Genomic DNA, 20,846 nt, shown 5'->3' on the forward strand with positions numbered 1-20,846 from the left:
GACCCTCACCCTACAACAAGGTCCCAGTGATGTATCAGTCAGCTGACCCTCCCCCTACAGAAAGGTCCCAGCGAGATATCATCCAGCTGACCCTCACCCTACAGCAAGGTCCCAGTGATGTATCAGTCAGCTGACCCTAACCCTACAGAAAGGTCCCAGTGATGTATCAGTCAGCTGACCCTAACCCTACAGAAAGGTCCCAGTGATGTATCAGTCAGCTGACCCTCACCCTACAGCAAGCCCAGTGATGTATCAGTCAGCTGACCATCACCCTACAGCAAGGTCCCAGTGGGGTATCGGTCAGCTGACCCTACAACAAGGTCCCAGTGATGTATCATCCAGCTGACCCTCACCCTACAGCAAGGTCCCAGTGATGTATCAGTCAGCTGACCCTAACCCTACAGAAAGGTCCCAGTGATGTATCGGTCAGCTGACCCTCACCCTACAGCAAGCCCAGTGATGTATCAGTCAGCTGACCATCACCCTACAGCAAGGTCCCAGTGATGTATCAGTCAGCTGACCCTCACCCTACAGCAAGGTCCTATTGATGTATCAGTCAGCTGACCATCACCCTACAGCAAGGTCCCAGTGGGGTATCAGTCAGCTGACCCTACAGCAAGGTCCCAGTGATGTATCAGTCAGCTGACCCTCACCCTACAGCAAGGTCCTAGTGATGTATCAGTCAGCTGACCATCACCCTACAGCAAGGTCCCAGTGGGGTATCAGTCAGCTGACCCTACAACAAGGTCCCAGTGATGTATCATCCAGCTGACCCTCACCCTACAGCAAGGTCCCAGTGATGTATCAGTCAGCTGACCCTAACCCTACAGAAAGGTCCCAGTGATGTATCGGTCAGCTGACCCTCACCCTACAGCAAGCCCAGTGATGTATCAGTCAGCTGACCATCACCCTACAGCAAGGTCCCAGTGATGTATCAGTCAGCTGACCCTCACCCTACAGCAAGGTCCTAGTGATGTATCGGTCAGCTGACCATCACCCTACAGCAAGGTCCCAGTGGGGTATCAGTCAGCTGACCCTACAACAAGGTCCCAGTGATGTATCAGTCAGCTGACCATCACCCTACAGCAAGGTCCCAGTGAGGTATCAGTCAGCTGACCATCACCCTACAGCAAGGTCCCAGTGATGTATCAGTCAGCTGACCCTCACCCTACAGCAAGGTCCCAGTGATGTATCATTCAGCTGACCCTCCCCCTACAGAAAGGTCTCAGTGATGTATCAGTCAGCTGACCCTCACCCTACAGCAAGGTCCCAGTGATGTATCAGTCAGCTGACCATCACCCTACAGCAAGGTCCCAGTGATGTATCAGTCAGCTGACCCTCACCCTACAGCAAGGTCCTAGTGATGTATCAGTCAGCTGACCATCACCCTACAGCAAGGTCCCAGTGGGGTATCAGTCAGCTGACCCTACAACAAGGTCCCAGTGATGTATCATCCAGCTGACCCTCACCCTACAGCAAGGTCCCAGTGATGTATCAGTCAGCTGACCCTAACCCTACAGAAAGGTCCCAGTGATGTATCGGTCAGCTGACCATCACCCTACAGCAAGGTCCCAGTGATGTATCAGTCAGCTGACCATCACCCTACAGCAAGGTCCCAGTGATGTATCAGTCAGCTGACCCTCACCCTACAGCAAGGTCCTAGTGATGTATCAGTCAGCTGACCATCACCCTACAGCAAGGTCCCAGTGGGGTATCAGTCAGCTGACCCTACAACAAGGTCCCAGTGATGTATCATCCAGCTGACCCTCACCCTACAGCAAGGTCCCAGTGATGTATCAGTCAGCTGACCCTAACCCTACAGAAAGGTCCCAGTGATGTATCGGTCAGCTGACCCTCATCCTACAGCAAGCCCAGTGATGTATCAGTCAGCTGACCCTAACCCTACAGAAAGGTCCCAGTGATGTATCGGTCAGCTGACCCTCACCCTACAGCAAGCCCAGTGATGTATCAGTCAGCTGACCATCACCCTACAGCAAGGTCCCAGTGATGTATCAGTCAGCTGACCCTCACCCTACAGCAAGGTCCTAGTGATGTATCAGTCAGCTGACCATCACCCTACAGCAAGGTCCCAGTGGGGTATCAGTCAGCTGACCCTACAACAAGGTCCCAGTGATGTATCAGTCAGCTGACCATCACCCTACAGCAAGGTCCCAGTGAGGTATCAGTCAGCTGACCATCACCCTACAACAAGGTCCCAGTGATGTATCAGTCAGCTGACCATCACCCTACAGCAAGGTCCCAGTGATGTATCAGTCAGCTGACCCTCACCCTACAGCAAGGTCCCAGTGATGTATCATTCAGCTGACCCTCCCCCTACAGAAAGGTCCCAGTGATGTATCAGTCAGCTGACCCTCACCCTACAGCAAGGTCCCAGTGAGGTATCAGTCAGCTGACCCTCCCCCTACATAAAGGTCCCAGTGAGGTATCAGTCAGCTGACCCTCCCCCTACAGAAAGGTCCCAGTGATGTATCACTCAGCTGACCCTCACCCTACAACAAGGTCCCAGTGATGTATCGGTCAGCTGACCCTCACCCTACAACAAGGTCCCAGTGATGTATCAGTCAGCTGACCATCACCCTACAGCAAGGTCCCAGTGAGGTATCAGTCAGCTGACCCTCCCCCTACAGAAAGGTCCCAGTGAGATATCATCCAGCTGACTCTCACCCTACAGCAAGGTCCCAGTGGGGTATCAGTCAGCTGACCCTACAACAAGGTCCCAGTGATGTATCAGTCAGCTGACCCTCACCTTACAGCAAGGTCCCAGTGAGATATCATCCAGCTGACTCTCACCCTACAGCAAGGTCCCAGTGGGGTATCAGTCAGCTGACCCTACAACAAGGTCCCAGTGATGTATCAGTCAGCTGACCCTCACCTTACAGCAAGGTCCCAGTGATGTATCAGTCAGCTGACCCTCCCCCTACAGAAAGGTCCCAGTGAGATATCATCCAGCTGACCCTCACCCTACGGCAAGGTCCCAGTGATGTATCAGTCAGCTGACCCTAACCCTACAGAAAGGTCCCAGTGATGTATCAGTCAGCTGACCCTACAGCAAGGTCCCAGTGGTCTGCAATATACCCTTTTTCTTCTGTCTGTATCAAGACTGGTTGGTGAATATCACAAATGTATTCAGGTGATATCTGCGCATCGAGTCAAGATGCACTTGCCCCATCCTTGGTGTCAGAGGTGGCTCAACACAAGGTTGGCGTGCAATGACTCTCTTGGCATGCAAGTGGTTCCTGGCAGTTTGAGTACTGGTGGGTCTGCCATTAGTACCTTAGGTATACAATGCAGTCTCTACAGCAGTCTTGAATCTGTTGTATAAATGCGATAAACGAATCGCCCTGTCATGTGGTCATCAAATGCAGACGACCATTCCTGGGACAATCGGAAACTAACCCAGTAGCATGGAAATGTGTATAGAGATGGTTAATTGTACACATGGCAATGCCAAATTGCTGCGCGACAGCAGTTTGGCTATGACCATCCATCAACATCACAGCTGATAGCTCACAACAAATACAGTACCTTAGCTTCAACATGCTTCTGTTTGCGACCATAGAAAAGTGCCAGACCCAGAATTATTGACAATAAAGACAACAAATATACATATATTGTTTGTTGTTAAATGAAATGCTTTATAAACGTTGTACACCATGTATTGGGATCAGAACCATTGGTCCTTTTTTTCATTTCAGAATATTGTATTGATTTAAACAATCAATTAGATTAGATCAAGGATTAGACAGCAGGCTACAGTCTTCTCTCAAAAGAATCCAAACAATTCAATTATCTGTTGAAAAGCTATATTGTTAATTAATGCAGACACGTTTATTCTTTCTATGGCTTAGTCGTCACTATATTTACAAAACAGAAAAAAAAACACATCACAAAAAATTGGTTTCGCTGGGGGTCGAACCCAGGACCTTTCGCGTGTGAGGCGAACGTGATAACCACTACACTACGAAACCTATGGCTCGCATTGGTGAAAGATTATTTATATTTTCAAAGAATAAAACAAGCGGCGAATGAATATTTTTTGTGCTATCTGTGACATAAATATTATTTATATAATTACTTTGATGGAAATTTTCCAAATTTGTAAAGTAGTCCAGGAAAAATATTTATTAAGCCACACAGTGACTTAATTTGAAAATCAGCATGGCAAAAAAATCACGATATCCCATGATGCAAATTTGTTAGTTTGCACGGAAAATGGCGGCCATATTGACTATTTATTCTTGGAGAATACAGCAGGAAAATATCTTAGTTATGTGTATCTTTGAAATGTTTTTGGGGCGAAACTGCTGTAAGTATGCGTTTGAGCGGTCTTAGATTCATTTCGCATTTTCTTTTAATGTTGAAATTTTACTCGATATTCATCGACAACACTTTGTTTTCGTGAAAACCTGCAAATATAAATGTTTTGGTAAGAAATCGCATATTGATGGCAGATATTACTGTAATTTTATGTTCTGTTTGTAATTTGCAGGTTAAAATTGATGCCGTCGTTCTATTTATGTTGCAAATTGTTTATGCACAATTTATGACGTGAGCAAGAGCGACAGTGACACGTGATTAGCAAGGAATTTTGTTCGATTCGCCTTTGTTGGGCCGCTACTAGACAGTTGAAGATGAAGAGACTACATGACTCAAGATGAGCAAGGTTTGTACTATTTGGGTACTTAATAAATTTCAATGTTACATGATTAGTTTTATTTATACTTAATGTTTGGTTTTGCAGCAGTGTTTTTAAGTAAAATATTGTATTTTCGATGGGAAATTGTGATGAAATCTCGCCGCCGATCAACAGCCGCCATGTTGATTTTTTCAACTTTTGCATCAAGGCTCGGATCTAATCGCTGATACCGTTACAAATAGCATATATTTTGAGCTTGATTCATTTGTATTCATATTCGTCAAGTTTCGCTTATTACTTTGAAGCATTTACTATGCGTGTCAATGATACATAATGTGTATTTTTTGCGAAGGTTTTAGTGTACCCTCTTTCACCTGTATACGGGATTCTGACATTTGTATTCAGGCTAGCGGCAAGAATTATAGTGTAAAATATCATAATTGGATGTGTTTCATGATTATTTTTGTGTTAAAATGTCCTACACACGCATGCCTTTCATATGACCTTGAAATTTCTCTATTTATCAACAGGCCCATTTTTGCAATTTTCATGTGTTTTTGGACTCTGTATATTTCCTGATCATTCGCATTATGATTGTATAATCACAGGAATTATTTTTAATGAATTTGGGGCTATTTATGCACTTATTCCTGTTGAAATGTATTTGTACAGTTTGCATAGTATTAAGTAAGGTTGTAATGATTTTTATGTGTTTTTCTGCTATTTTTCAATGTTTTGTTGCATATTTATTTGTTTTGTTTTGAAAGTTGCATGTTTATCTTGTTAACTGATTGCAACAAAACATTGCCTAATGTTACACTCATCTCACAACTATTAGATATTATTATGTTAGATTTAAGTATTAGTAGTAATTCAGAAATAGGGAAAAAGATGTTTCTTGATGTTCATCTCTGTGATAAAGTAGAATTTTATGAAAATGTTACCATTTGGGTGGTGGAAAATGTGTGCTTTGTATTTAGTCCTATTAAATGCTGTTGTATGGGTTATAGTAACATTGGCTGTTATTTGCTATATAAAGCAAAAGTTAATGATAATGCTTATAATCATCCCCCCCTCTCCACCCAAGAAGTTGCAAGTTGGAGAAGACTAAACTAAAAATGTCTAACAGAATGTAAGGAAACCCATTTACATAACATTTGCTCAGAATTACTAAAGCAGGATATTATTTAATAGCACTGGGATATGTATTGTGGCTTAAATTCACCTTTGAGTTGCAGGCCATAAGCATGGCTGGACAAACTGACAGACATAAAGAGTTGGTTGTTCTAATTAAGAGTACTGCAGTGCAAATTGGTATGAAATGTCACAGTTTGTTATGGAAAGAAAGGTATATGCATGCATTTTTTTGTCATTATTTTGATCTCCATAAGTAAATACTATGTATTCTAAGCTACATGTAGTATTACACAGACCTGATTCAATCTCATATTGAGCAGATACAAAGATGCTGAATTTCTGTTATTTATGTTGAGAATTGTAAGAGATACAATAAATGTTAGTTTTTTGTATATATGGGTGACCATGCAGTTTTAAGTAATGTTTCATTGATATGAAGAGTTTCAAGTGGTATTAAGTTTATTTAACATAGTATTCCTGTGTAAATCTAGGACTTATGCTGCAAATAAGGATTGCTAAATGGTAGTGTGGAAGACTACCAGTCAGACCTCCAAAATCATTGTTTGATTTGAAAATGAGTGAAATATTGAATATGACTTCTTTCTGAAAAAAACAAGTGTATCTAGTATGATTAAACATAGCTGATGTAAGTTTAACAAGAGGAAGCTAAATATATAATAAAATCATGATTTCAAACTTGAGCTACATTTTATGATTTTATTAATTGAAAATTAAAGAAAAGACAAAAACGAAATCAGGTTCAATATAAAATAGATGTGTTTCAAAATTTTGTAAAGTAACATATATTAAGGTGAATTGTTTCACTTATACTGGAAGAATTGTTGCTACATTTTAGTCCATATTTAATATTATATTCCAATATAATGAATATAGAGTTATCCTTTCTTGATCTGTAAAAACCTGTCATTTCCATCCTGACACAATGTCTTGACAGTTGTGCTGAATGCCAGGCTTCAAATGTTTACCTTTCTCTGCAAAGAATGCAGTTTTAATCAGCACATTGATTTGAAAACAAATGGAATACAACATAGACTGCAAAGGATGAGTTGTATTATCTCCCCTTCCTTCCTGGCTTCAAATGACTAGCTGTATTATTTCCCCTGTCTTCCTGTATTCATTTGATGTATTGTGCACTATTATTAGCTGTTCTATTGAATTATGGCAACAAGACGGCTTGGACTATCTTTACTTTCTGTTATCTTATTCAAAACTTTGTAATGACTGCAAATGTCAGTTTGTATCTAATTTTGCTGCTTTATGTTAAGCTTTTCACTGAAGTGAATTACAAATAGAATAACCCAAAAATGGTGTAGAGTATATATTATAAGTAAATCTGTGACTCTTGTGGTACAGGATTCATGGGTGTTCCTGATGATTGTTAAAAAAAAAAGGAAAAAGAACATGTTCATTTTTACATAACATATACTGTACTAGTGTAGGTAGTAATACATTTCTATTTCACAAATCTTTATTGCGTATGGGAGTTCATTTGGAATACTAGGAGATGCACTAGTTAGTTAGCAACTAATCAACATGATCCAAGTTACAGTACTGGCACACAATCTAGATGATTGAAGGGAAACATTACTAATAACATGATGAATTGAATGTGGACAATGCAGTAATTGTATCTTCAGAATGCAGTTGACTTAAGGCGGATATTACTTTCGGTAATTTAAGATATTTTACTTCCTTTGATACATGGAATGGTATTCTATTGTGTAACAATGCATTATGCTATGATCTTACGTCAAACAAATCACTCTTAGATATTTTCAGTCTTTGGCTCTTCAGTGTTTATTGCCATGTTTGTAGCACTTGGATGTGTGGGATAATTTGTGAAATTTTTGAAAGATAGACTGATTGCATAATTATGATCAAGTGTAGTAATATTTCTGTTATTAGATATGTTTTCATTTTTAAATTTAAGCTAGTCAGGTAGGTGTACTTTACAATATTGATTGTAAAGGCAGCCATTTTGTGTCTGCTGTGAGGTGTACAAAGTTGAGACTGGACTAATGTTATATGTGGGTACTACACAGTGCTATGTATACTAGCTATACATGTCTGGGTCTGGAGTTGTTATTGTCATTGACATTAACTTTCAGGGTCACCATAAGGTCATCAACAAGAAGTGTGAAAGAAGGTCAAGGTCGAAGTGACTGTAACCTCAACCTTGATCTTGATGATTTTAATGCACTTGAACTTAGAGAGAAAAACAATTTTTATGGTTAAAAAATATGACATGACTAGATTATATTTCAGTTATATTGTAGCAGATCATTTTACTGTTTTTGTTAATTGTCATTTGTTATGCTAATGTATGAATCTGGTTGTTTGGGAATGTTAGGAGGTTGAAATGCTTATGTTAGTAGTCAACATGATTAAATCTAACTTAACTTTCACATAGATACAGATTCTAGACAGTGTCTCTTTTAAAGAGAACAAAGTTACTGGAAATATGATAATAGAATGTGGACCATGTTGTAATTATGGTGATATATTAAACACATTGTTAACTTTCAGATAATGTAGATTTTTCCAGAATTTGAGAGGGACCCTTTTGAGATATTTGACTTATTTTGAGTTTTCACATGGAGTGTCATTCATGATAAATATGTATCTTACAAAATTGATGTAGCATTTGTTAAATCTTTTTAATTTCAGTATTGTACATGTTACACAAAAAAATGATGTAGCATTTGTTAAATCTTTTTAATTTCAGTATTGTACATGTTACACAGTACCTGTAGGAGTTAGGGAATGATTTGTTTTGATGTTTTGGAATTGTACATTGGTTGTGACAGGTTTGACTGACTTAAAACTGTATCAAATTGACTATTTTCTTTTGTCAGTAAGTTTGTTTGTGTTTTAACTTTGAAGCTAGACTATCAAGGTATACTCTGCTGAATTGACTATAAAGGCAGCCATTTTGTGTGCTGTGAGGTGTACAAAATGGAGGCTGTACTAGTGTTATATAGTGGGGACTACACATCACTGTGTATAGGAGCTGTATGTGTCTGGGTCCGGGGTTGTCTGTGTCTGGGTCCGGGGTTGTCATCAATTGTCATTGTCATTAACTTTCAGAGTCATCTCAAGGTCATCAACAGCTAGTGTGAAAGGTGAAGGTCAAAAGGACAGTGACCTTAACCTTGATCTTGTTGATCTTATTGCACTTGATCTTTAACAGAAATTTTTTTTTTGGTTGAAAAATATGACATGACTGGATTATAATTCAAAGTTATGTTAGTAGTACATAATTATCCTGTTTTTTTTCACTATCATTTGTTATGCTAATGTATGAATCTGGTTGTTTGGAATGTTAGGAGGTTGAAATGCTTATGTAAGTAGTCAACATGATCAGATGTTATTTCACATACAGATAGACAGATTCTAGACAGTGTCTCTTTTAAAGAGAACAAAGTTACTGAAAACATGATAATTGAATGTGGACCATGTTGTAATTATGGTGATATATTAAACACATAGTTAACATTCAGATAATGTAGATTTTTCCAGAATTTGAGAGGGACCCTTTTGAGATATTTGACTTATTTTGATTTTTCACATGGAGTGTCATTCATGATAAATAGACGTCATACAAAATTGATGTAGCATTTGTTAAATCTTTTTAATTTCAGTATTGTACATGTTACACAGTACCTGTAGGAGTTAGGGAATGATTTGTTTTGATGTTTTGGAATTGTACATTGGTTGTGACAGGTTTGACTGACTTAAAACTAATCAAATTGACTATTTTCTTTTGTCAGTAAGTTTTTTGGTGTTTTAACTTTAAAGCTAGACTATCGAGGTATACTTCACTATATTGACTATAAAGGCAGCCAGAATTATTTTCATTTTTCTGTGAATATAAGCATTTAAGTAAAGTGAAATATTTTGAAAAATTCATTTACAGTGTGACACATGAAGCACCTGTAGTAAGTAGAGAATAATTTTTAGTATTTTTGAATGGTACACAGGTTTTGATCAGTAAAAACATAATGTTTGGGTTTTTTTTTGTGTCAATATGTGTATTTGTGTTTTAGTGTTGAAGACAGACAATCAAGGGTTATTTCTATATATTGATTATAAAGGCAGCCATTTTGTGTCTGGTGTGAGGTGTACAAAATGGAGGCTGTACTAGTGTTATATAGAGGGGACTACACATCACTGTGTATAGGAGCTGTATGTGTCTGGGTCAGGTGTTGTCATCAATTGTCATTGTCATTAACTTTCAGAGTCACCTCAAGGTCATCAACAGCTATTGTGAAAGGTGAAGGTCAAAGGGACAGTGACCTTAACCATGATCTTGTTGATCTTATTGCACTTGGTCTTTAAGAGAAATCTTCTGTTTTTGGTTGAAAAATATGACATGACTGGATTATAATTCAAAGTTATGTTAGTAGTACATAATTATCCTGTTTTTGTTCACTATCATTTGTTATGCTAATGTATGAATCTGGTCGTTAGGAATGTTAGGAGGTTGAAATGCTTATGTAAGTGGTCAACATGATCAAATGTTATTTCACATACAGATAGACAGATTCTAGACAGTGTCTCTTTTAAAGAGAACAAAGTTACTGAAAACATGATAATTGAATGTGGACCATGTTGTAATTATGGTGATATATTAAACACATAGTTAACTTTCAGATAATGTAGATTTTTCCAGAATTTGAGAGGGACCCTTTTGAGATATTTGACTTATTTTGAGTTTTTGCACTGAGAGACAGAATTATTTTCATTTTTCTGTGAATATAAGCATTTAAGTAAAGTGAAATATTTTGAAAAATTCATTTACAGTGACACATGAAGCACCTGTAGTAAGTAGAGAATAATTTTTAGTATTTTTGAATGGTACACAGGTTTTGATCAGTAAAAACATAATGTTTGGGTTTTTTTGTGTCAATATGTGTATTTGTGTTTTAGTGTTGAAGACAGACAATCAAGGGCTTTTTCTATATATTGATTATAAAGGCAGTCATTTTGTGTCTGGTGTGAGGTGTACAAAATGGAGGCTGTACTAGTGTTATATAGAGGGGACTACACATCACTGTGTATAGGAGCTGTATGTGTCTGGGTCAGGGGTGGTCATCAATTGTCATTGTCATTAACTTTCAGAGTCACCTCAAGGTCATCAACAGCTAATGTGAAAGGTGAAGGTCAAAGGGACAGTGACCTTAACCATGATCTTGTTGATCTTATTGCACTTGGTCTTTAAGAGAAATCTTCTGTTTTTGGTTGAAAAATATGACATGACTGGATTATAATTCAAAGTTATGTTAGTAGTACATAATTATCCTGTTTTTGTTCATTATTTGTTTTGCTGATGTATGAATCTGGTTGTTTGGGAATGTTAGGAGGTTGTAATGCTTGTGTTGATAGTCAACATGATTAAATCTTACTTAACATTCACATAGGTTCAGATTCTAGACAGTGCCTCTTTTGAAGAGAACAAAGTTACTGAAAACATGATAATTGAATGTGGACCATGTTGTAATTATGGTGATATATTAAACACATTGTTAACTTTCAGATAATGTAGATTTTTCCAGAATTTGAGAGGGACCCTTTTGAGATATTTGACTTATTTTGAGTTTTCACATGGAGTGTCATTCATGATAAATATGTATCTTACAAAATTGATGTAGCATTTGTTAAATCTTTTTAATTTCAGTATTGTACATGTTACACAGTACCTGTAGGAGTTAGGGAATGATTTGTTTTGATGTTTTGGAATTGTACATTGGTTGTGACAGGTTTGACTGACTTAAAACTGTATCAAATTGACTATTTTCTTTTGTCAGTAAGTTTGTTTGTGTTTTAACTTTGAAGCTAGACTATCAAGGTATACTCTGCTGTATTGACTATAAAGGCAGCCATTTTGTGTCTACTGTGAGGTGTACAAAATGGAGGCTGTACTAGTGTTATATAGTGGGGACTACACATCACTGTGTATAGGAGCTGTATGTGTCAGGGTCAGGTGTTGTCATCAATTGTCATTGTCATTAACTTTCAGAGTCACCACAAGGTCATCAGCAGCTAGTGTGAAAGGTGAAGGTCAAAAGGACAGTGACCTTAACCTTGATCTTGTTGATCTTATTGCACTTGGTCTTTAAGAGAAAACTTCTTTTTATGGTTGAAAAATATGACATGACTGGATTTTAATTCAAAGTTATGTTAGTAGTACATAATTATCCTGTTTTTGTTCATTATTTGTTTTGCTAATGTATGAATCTGGTTGTTTGGGAATGTTAGGAGGTTGAAATGCTTATGTAAGTAGTCAACATGATCAAATGATATTTCACATACAGATAGACAGATTCTAGACAGTGCCTCTTTTGAAGAGAACAAAGTTACTGAAAACATGATAATTGAATGTGGACCATGTTGTAATTATGGTGATATATTAAACACATAGTTAACTTTCAGATAATGTAGATTTTTCCAGAATTTGAGAGGGACCCTTTTGAGAAATTTGACTTATTTTGAGTTTTTGCACTGAGAGACAGAATTATTTTCATTTTTCTGTGAATATAAGCATTTAAGTAAAGTGAAATATTTTGAAAAATTCATTTACAGTGTGACACATGAAGCACCTGTAGTAAGTAGAGAATAATTTTTAGTATTTTTGAACGGTACACAGGTTTTGATCAGTAAAAACATAATGTTTGGGTTTTTTTTGTGTCAATATGTGTATTTGTGTTTTAGTGTTGAAGACAGACAATCAAGGGTTATTTCTATATATTGATTATAAAGGCAGCCATTTTGTGTCTGGTGTGAGGTGTACAAAATGGAGGCTGTACTAGTGTTATATAGAGGGGACTACACATCACTGTGTATAGGAGCTGTATGTGTCTGGGTCAGGTGTTGTCATCAATTGTCATTGTCATTAACTTTCAGAGTCACCTCAAGGTCATCAACAGCTAATGTGAAAGGTGAAGGTCAAAGGGACAGTGACCTTAACCTTGATCTTGTTGATCTGATTGCACTTGGTCTTTAAGAGAAATCTTCTGTTTTTGGTTGAAAAATATGACATGACTGGATTATAATTCAAAGTTATGTCAGTAGTACATAATTATCCTGTTTTTGTTCATTATTTGTTATGCTAATGTATGAATCTGGTTGTTTGGAATGTTAGGAGGTTGAAATGCTTATGTAAGTAGTCAACATGATCAAATGATATTTCACATACAGATAGACAGATTCTAGACAGTGTCTCTTTTGAAGAGAACAAAGTTACTGAAAACATGATAATTGAATGTGGACCATGTTGTAATTATGGTGATATATTAAACACATAGTTAACTTTCAGATAATGTAGATTTTTCCAGAATTTGAGAGGGACCCTTTTGAGATATTTGACTTATTTTGATTTTTCACATGGAGTGTCATTCATGATAAATATGTATCTTACAAAATTGATGTAGCATTTGTTAAATCTTTTTAATTTCAGTATTGTACATGTTACACAGTACCTGTAGGAGTTAGGGAATGATTTGTTTTGATGTTTTGGAATTGTACATTGGTTGTGACAGGTTTGACTAACTTAAAACTGTATCAAATTGACTATTTTCTTTTGTCAGTAAGTTTGTTTGTGTTTTAACTTTGAAGCTAGACTATCGAGGTATACTTTGCTATATTGACTATAAAGGCAGCCATTTTGTGTCTGGTGCGAGGTGTACAAAATGGAGGCTGTACTAGTGTTATATAGAGGGGTCTACACATCACTGTGTATAGGAGCTGTATGTGTCTGGGTCAGGTGTTGTCATCAATTGTCATTGTCATTAACTTTCAGAGTCACCTCAAGGTCATCAACAGCTATTGTGAAAGGTGAAGGTCAAAGGGACAGTGACCTTAACCTTGATCTTGTTGATCTTATTGCACTTGGTCTTTAAGAGAAATCTTCTGTTTTTGGTTGAAAAATATGACATGACTGGATTATAATTCAAAGTTATGTTAGTAGTACATAATTATCCTGTTTTTGTTCATTATTTGTTATGCTAATGTATGAATCTGGTTGTTTGGAATGTTAGGAGGTTGAAATGCTTATGTAAGTAGTCAACATGATCAAATGATATTTCACATACAGATAGACAGATTCTAGACAGTGTCTCTTTTGAAGAGAACAAAGTTACTGAAAACATGATAATTGAATGTGGACCATGTTGTAATTATGGTGATATATTAAACACATAGTTAACTTTCAGATAATGTAGATTTTTCCAGAATTTGAGAGGGACCCTTTTGAGATATTTGACTTATTTTGAGTTTTCACATGGAGTGTCATTCATGATAAATATGTATCTTACAAAATTGATGTAGCATTTGTTAAATCTTTTTAATTTCAGTATTGTACATGTTACACAGTACCTGTAGGAGTTAGGGAATGATTTGTTTTGATGTTTTGGAATTGTACATTGGTTGTGACAGGTTTGACTGACTTAAAACTGTATCAAATTGACTATTTTCTTTTGTCAGTAAGTTTTTTGGTGTTTTAACTTTGAAGCTAGACTATCGAGGTATACTTCACTATATTGACTATAAAGGCAGCCATTTTGTGTCTACTGTGAGGTGTACAAAATGGAGGCTGTACTAGTGTTATATAGTGGGGACTACACATAACTGTGTATAGGAGCTGTATGTGTCAGGGTCAGGTGTTGTCATCAATTGTCATTGTCATTAACTTTCAGGGTCATCTCAAGGTCATCAACTGCAAGTGTGAAAGGTGAAGGTCAAAGGGACAGTGACCTTAACCTTGATCTTGTTGATCTTATTGCACTTGGTCTTTAAGAGAAAACTTCTTTTTGTGGTTGAAAAATATGACATGACTGGATTATAATTCAAAGTTATGTTAGTAGTACATAATTATCCTGTTTTTGTTCATTATTTGTTATGCTAATGTATGAATCTGGTTGTTTGGAATGTTAGGAGGTTGAAATGCTTATGTAAGTAGTCAACATGATCAAATGTTATTTCACATACAGATAGACAGATTCTAGACAGTGTCTCTTTTAAAGAGAACAAAGTTACTGAAAACATGATAATTGAATGTGGACCATGTTGTAATTATGGTGATATATTAAACACATAGTTAACTTTCAGATAATGTAGATTTTTCCAGAATTTGAGAGGGACCCTTTTGAGATATTTGACTTATTTTGAGTTTTTGCACTGAGAGACAGAATTATTTTCATTTTTCTGTGAATATAAGCATTTAAGTACAGTGAAATATTTTGAAAAATTCATTTACAGTGTGACACATGAAGCACCTGTAGTAAGTAGAGAATAATTTTTAGTATTTTTGAATGGTACACAGGTTTTGATCAGTAAAAACATAATGTTTGTTTTTTTTTTGTGTCAATATGTGTATTTGTGTTTTAGTGTTGAAGACAGACAATCAAGGGTTATTTCTATATATTGATTATAAAGGCAGCCATTTTGTGTCTGGTGTGAGGTGTACAAAATGGAGGCTGTACTAGTGTTATATAGAGGGGACTACACATCACTGTGTATAGGAGCTGTATGTGTCTGGGTCAGGGGTGGTCATCAATTGTCATTGTCATTAACTTTCAGAGTCACCTCAAGGTCATCAACAGCTAATGTGAAAGGTGAAGGTCAAAGGGACAGTGACCTTAACCATGATCTTGTTGATCTTATTGCACTTGGTCTTTAAGAGAAATCTTCTGTTTTTGGTTGAAAAATATGACATGACTGGATTATAATTCAAAGTTATGTTAGTAGTACATAATTATCCTGTTTTTGTTCATTATTTGTTTTGCTGATGTATGAATCTGGTTGTTTGGGAATGTTAGGAGGTTGTAATGCTTGTGTTGATAGTCAACATGATTAAATCTTACTTAACATTCACATAGGTTCAGATTCTAGACAGTGCCTCTTTTGAAGAGAACAAAGTTACTGAAAACATGATAATTGAATGTGGACCATGTTGTAATTATGGTGATATATTAAACACATTGTTAACTTTCAGATAATGTAGATTTTTCCAGAATTTGAGAGGGACCCTTTTGAGATATTTGACTTATTTTGAGTTTTCACATGGAGTGTCATTCATGATAAATATGTATCTTACAAAATTGATGTAGCATTTGTTAAATCTTTTTAATTTCAGTATTGTACATGTTACACAGTACCTGTAGGAGTTAGGGAATGATTTGTTTTGATGTTTTGGAATTGTACATTGGTTGTGACAGGTTTGACTGACTTAAAACTGTATCAAATTGACTATTTTCTTTTGTCAGTAAGTTTTTTGGTGTTTTAACTTTGAAGCTAGACTATCGAGGTATACTTCACTATATTGACTATAAAGGCAGCCATTTTGTGTCTACTGTGAGGTGTACAAAATGGAGGCTGTACTAGTGTTATATAGTGGGGACTACACATCACTGTGTATAGGAGCTGTATGTGTCAGGGTCAGGTGTTGTCATCAATTGTCATTGTCATTAACTTTCAGAGTCATCTCAAGGTCATCAACAGCAAGTGTGAAAGGTGAAGGTCAAAAGGACAGTGACCTTAACCATGTTGTCATACTTTGTCATTGTCATTAATAAATATTTTTTTTATCTAATTGTCAGACAAAGTGTAAGATACATAGTAGTTTGAAATTTTAGAGATTGTTTTATTTGTGTTACAGAAAAAAAATACAAAAACATGTAACAAGTTAATGTTGACTTCAAGTTTGGTTCAGGTTTGCCTTCCAATTAAATACAAACATATCTGTTATGTTACTATTGTGTTATTAAGAATAGTTGAGTCTGTAGATAATTTCTGTATAATTTTGTTTGAAACGTACATATTTGTCTTATCAGCTTTTGGCATATTTCCCTAAACTTTCAGTCAGTTTTTAAGTTATCCAAGTCTCATGGTGACCTATTGCAATCGCCTTCATTCGGCGTCCTATGTCCACAAACATTTCAACATTTTCGACTTCTTCTCAAAAGCTCTTGATCCAATTTCAGTGAAATTTTTGCAGATAACCTTTCCTGGCTTTAGATGAACCAAAATTGTGAATTATATATTCCCTACCCCACAGGGGTATGAGGGGTAGGGCAAAAAAGGGTTAAATTTACTATTCAGTCTGGTCAAAACTTCAACATGGTAACCACAGAAGTTATTTTGTAACATGATGGTGCAACTGTTTTTCATGCACAGAGCCTTCCATTTATGAGTTTCTGATACTTACAGGAAATATTCAAAATTTGAATTCATCAGATGTATCAGACCACCAACAGTGAATTCTGTGGTTTGTCCATTCATTCTTTGTTTGTCATATGACTGTTAAGGGCCATGACCCTCTTGTTTTTAAGTTAATGAATTTTTGAGATCTAAGTTAAGATACTTAAGTTGGCCTTTCAGTTTTACCCATTAGAGACCTTGTACTCACAAGTATCCCTTTACTATGATATATATACATGTATCTTTTTTATCATTTCAGGGTGGATTGGATTTTAGCAGCCCCCTGTTCGGTCCAACATGTAATGATGACAATAACAAATTGAAGTTGAAGAAATCCTCACTTGATTCCAGAAATGGTTCAGATGAAAAGAAATATGATGTAGAAGACAGCGGATCAGGTTCTAATTCCAGGTCAGATACTATAAGGAATAAAAAAAACCTCCTTCCAGTGATATTTCAACATTTTACAAGTAGTACAGCAGGTTATACCATAGTGAAAGACCATTCTAATTCAAAGTATAAAATTGATGTGCAAGAAAACAATGAACAGAAATCTGTCTTTTTGTTTTGTGTGAATAGAATATAAGCTATAGGATATTGTGGTTTCTCATGTTAAAAGAAAGTGAGAAGGACAGTTAATTAATCACTGTTAAAAACCAGGATTTTCAAACAATTCTGGTATGCTCAATTTCATTATGTCAGGTATAAAATTGTCACTGCACAGCTACTGTCAATTTGTTAAGTCTTAGGTGTCTTGGAACATTCATGTTTGTTAATATCAGTTGAAGATCGTTGGTGTGTTTGAATTTAATGACAAGTTATACTTGAATACTAAACCATGCTAGCATTTAATCGACCCTGATTGATCTTCACAATCACTGCTGTAAAAACAGAACCATGAAGCTTTGGATGAATTAGGGGCTACATTGAAACCTTACTATTAAGACTACTTTGGGGACTGGAAAAAAACGGTCTTAATAGTAAGATGGTCTTGATAAGTGAGATGGACCAGATTGGCAGCAAAGAACAGTAACTCTGTTCAAAATGATGACTGTATATATCATTAAGTAATGAAAATGTATATTATTCAACAGTATTTAATTTATTTGTTAATTTATGAAATTCAAGTGAAAATTGGTGAATAGACTTCAGAATATATATGTATTTATTCTTTAGTTAGTTAATATTGTAATATATATGTACATTTAACATTTGTAAACCTTGATTGATTGGAAGTTCAGTAGGAATTTCATGTTGAAATATGAAATATATCAACCTGCAATAGTCATAGACTGTCGTCAGTTCTTTGAAACTTTGAGCGAGAGTTGGTTTTGTTTACTCGTTATCATCATTGCATGATAAAGTTTAATCAAGTTTAGTGGCTGAAAAAATTTTGTAACAAAAGTGCCTGCAAAAGAGGGGTGGTCATAAATTTGAGATGGTTGTTAGGTGAGGTTTCACTGTATATACCGATAGATTTGTTTGAAAAGCAGTACAATTAATTGTCAAAAGTGGCTTTAGTCACATTCTGATCAGTGTCCATATGCACTCCACCAAAAAACTTGCTTGTTGTGACCAAACTACCAGCTGGATAAAGCCCAAACACACCAAATTTGATGAAACTGTTTCAGAATTGTGGGGGATGTGCGATGGCCTTAAACATTGTAACAATTGTAAACCTACATAGTTAAGTAGGTATGTAGCACTGGGTATCATATTTTCATTTGAACAATTATCGAAAAACTGTTTCTCATTTCAGTGGTTCAAGTTCAGATTCAGATTCTGAATCTGGATCTGGCTCGGGATCAGGGTCAGGGGGAGAAGATGACCAGAAGTCTGCCAAGTCCAGTGCTTCAGATAGCTCCTCAGACTCTAGTCAGGGCAGCGATGCAAAGTCAGAGAGTGAGTCAAACAGCGACGAGGATAATGACACTAAGAGACTCAAGTTAGAAATTACCACTTCTGACTCGCAGGATGTGCCATCCTCTACGGGCAAGAAAGGTCGTCCTCGCAAAGCAAATATTGGGGAACTCAAGGAGGTAAGTCGACAGGCAAGAAAGGCCGTCCTCGTAAAGCAAATATAGGGGAACTCAAGGAGGTAAGTCTACTGGCAAGAAAGTCCGTCCTCGCAAAGCAAATATAGGGGAACTCAAGGAGGTAAGTCTACTGGCAAGAAAGGCCGTCCTCACAAAGCAAATATAGGGGAACTCAAGGAGGTAAGTCTACTGGCAAGAAAGGCGGTCCTTGCAAAGCAAATATAGGGGAACTCGAGGAGATAAGTCGACAGGCAAGAAAGGTCATCCTTGCAAAGTAAATATAGGGGAACTCAAGGAGGTAAGTCTACTGGCAAGAAAGGCCGTCCTCACAAAGCAAATATAGGGAAACACAAGGAGGTAAGTTGACAGGCAGAAGTAGAAATGGACTGTGGTGGTTTGATAGTTAATACATGAAAATTGTGTTTAAGCTCTTCTGGGATGATTGAACTTCAATGTATTTTGTATTTTGTTGAAAAATCAGTAAAGAATAGCTTTAGAATTGTTTTGGGGGAAAAAATCACCAATTTTCTTGAATTGCAGGATAAGAACTTCAATAAATATTGCACTTAACTACAAGATCTTTGCTTATTCAGATTCTAAGCCAGTGTTATGAACTTAATAGGGGTGAAGCTAGGACATCAAGGTATTACGTAGAAAGTTAGATATGCGGTATAAAGTATTCTGAATTTGGATTTCAGATTGTAGAACAGAATCCTGACCTGTATGGACTGCGACGGTCAGGTCGAGCCAAGAAGGAGCCCATCAGATACACCTCAATAGTAAGTTATCCTACCATCCAGTCATATCCACTTGGTCGTTCTCGAAGATCTATCGAAGATAAAGTGTCTAATGTTCAAAATGAAGATCTTTAAAAATGTATATATGAAAAGATAAAAAATGGAAACTGCAGAAGAATTAAAGTAACTGATTGATGATTTGGTAAGCTTTGCCTCTCTGTTTTTGTAGAATGAAAGTGATGATGGAGATTCTGCAGGCAGGAAACGATCAAGAAGGAAAGAGTGAGTATTGAAGTGTTCAAATCTTGAAAAGAATGCATACTGTTTTAATGTCATTTAGTTCAAGTTATTTGTATTTTAAGATTGTTTCCTTTTGAAATTTTGTAAAGGAAAAGGAAATTAATGTTTTAGTGTAACAGAATCTTAGAGTATAAAAATCAACTCCGGTCTTACGCTTATAAAGGTGAAGTTTTGTTTGGTGGGTTTCAGGTCTGGAGAATGGGACGGCAGCAGTGACAGTGACAGTGGATCCAGTGATGGTTATAAAGCTGCTATTTCACGACAAAAACGGTAAAATGGATACTTAAATAAAATTGGTGATAGCTTCAAAATTGTTACATTACCAAAATAGGATGAGACAAATTTCAGAGAATATTGTAAAATTTACTGACAGATTCGAGGATAAATATTTTTTAAGAAGTTTGTATTGTAAGCATGAGGCCAATAAATCTTTCAATGTACACTTTTTTTACCCCCGTTTCTGTTACTGGGCTTTTCAAATTGTCTTGCATTATAGACAGTTGTTTGTCTTTTTGTAAGCAATTAGCTATTTCTTGAAAAGTACTGTCTTCACTTAATTTTGTAAACAAGAATGGCAGACATGAGGCCATCTTTGATTTGGACAATTAAAGATTGTTATCGCTATTTCCTGGGAAGTACATGATGGATCTTTTTCAAATTTCATATGTAGTTCCCTTTGGTCCCTAATCATGGATATCTGAATTTCAGACTGATGAGAAACACAAAATAGCATACATATGGTCCTTTTGTATTTGGCAGTTA

At 36.5% G+C, this 20,846-nt stretch overlaps 1 protein-coding gene and 1 non-coding gene across 4 annotated transcripts in view; one reads left to right on the forward strand and one right to left on the reverse strand.

Moving 5' to 3' along the window:
- Positions 1-3,916: 3,916 nt before the first annotated feature.
- Trnav-cac (transfer RNA valine (anticodon CAC)) lies at positions 3,917-3,989 on the reverse strand. Its single transcript has one exon. It is a non-coding gene; the product is annotated as a tRNA-Val (tRNA).
- A 256-nt stretch (positions 3,990-4,245) lies between these two features.
- LOC132552086 (chromodomain-helicase-DNA-binding protein 1-like) overlaps positions 4,246-20,846 on the forward strand; it is a 60,364-nt gene continuing 43,763 nt past the window's right edge. For all 3 annotated transcript variants that reach the window (XM_060216226.1, XM_060216228.1, XM_060216227.1), the window contains exons 1-7: positions 4,246-4,327; positions 4,511-4,684; positions 17,271-17,422; positions 18,771-19,050; positions 19,746-19,826; positions 20,014-20,066; positions 20,274-20,354. In XM_060216226.1, coding sequence (XP_060072209.1) covers positions 4,676-4,684; positions 17,271-17,422; positions 18,771-19,050; positions 19,746-19,826; positions 20,014-20,066; positions 20,274-20,354 — 656 coding nt within the window. In that variant the 5' untranslated portion in view covers positions 4,246-4,327; positions 4,511-4,675. The remainder of the gene's footprint in view (positions 4,328-4,510; positions 4,685-17,270; positions 17,423-18,770; positions 19,051-19,745; positions 19,827-20,013; positions 20,067-20,273; positions 20,355-20,846) is intronic.

This window comes from Ylistrum balloti, unplaced genomic scaffold (assembly GCF_031769215.1).
Source record: "Ylistrum balloti isolate Yb309-2 unplaced genomic scaffold, AGI_CSIRO_Ybal_v1 Utg370236, whole genome shotgun sequence".
Lineage (NCBI taxonomy): Eukaryota > Metazoa > Mollusca > Bivalvia > Pectinida > Pectinidae > Ylistrum > Ylistrum balloti.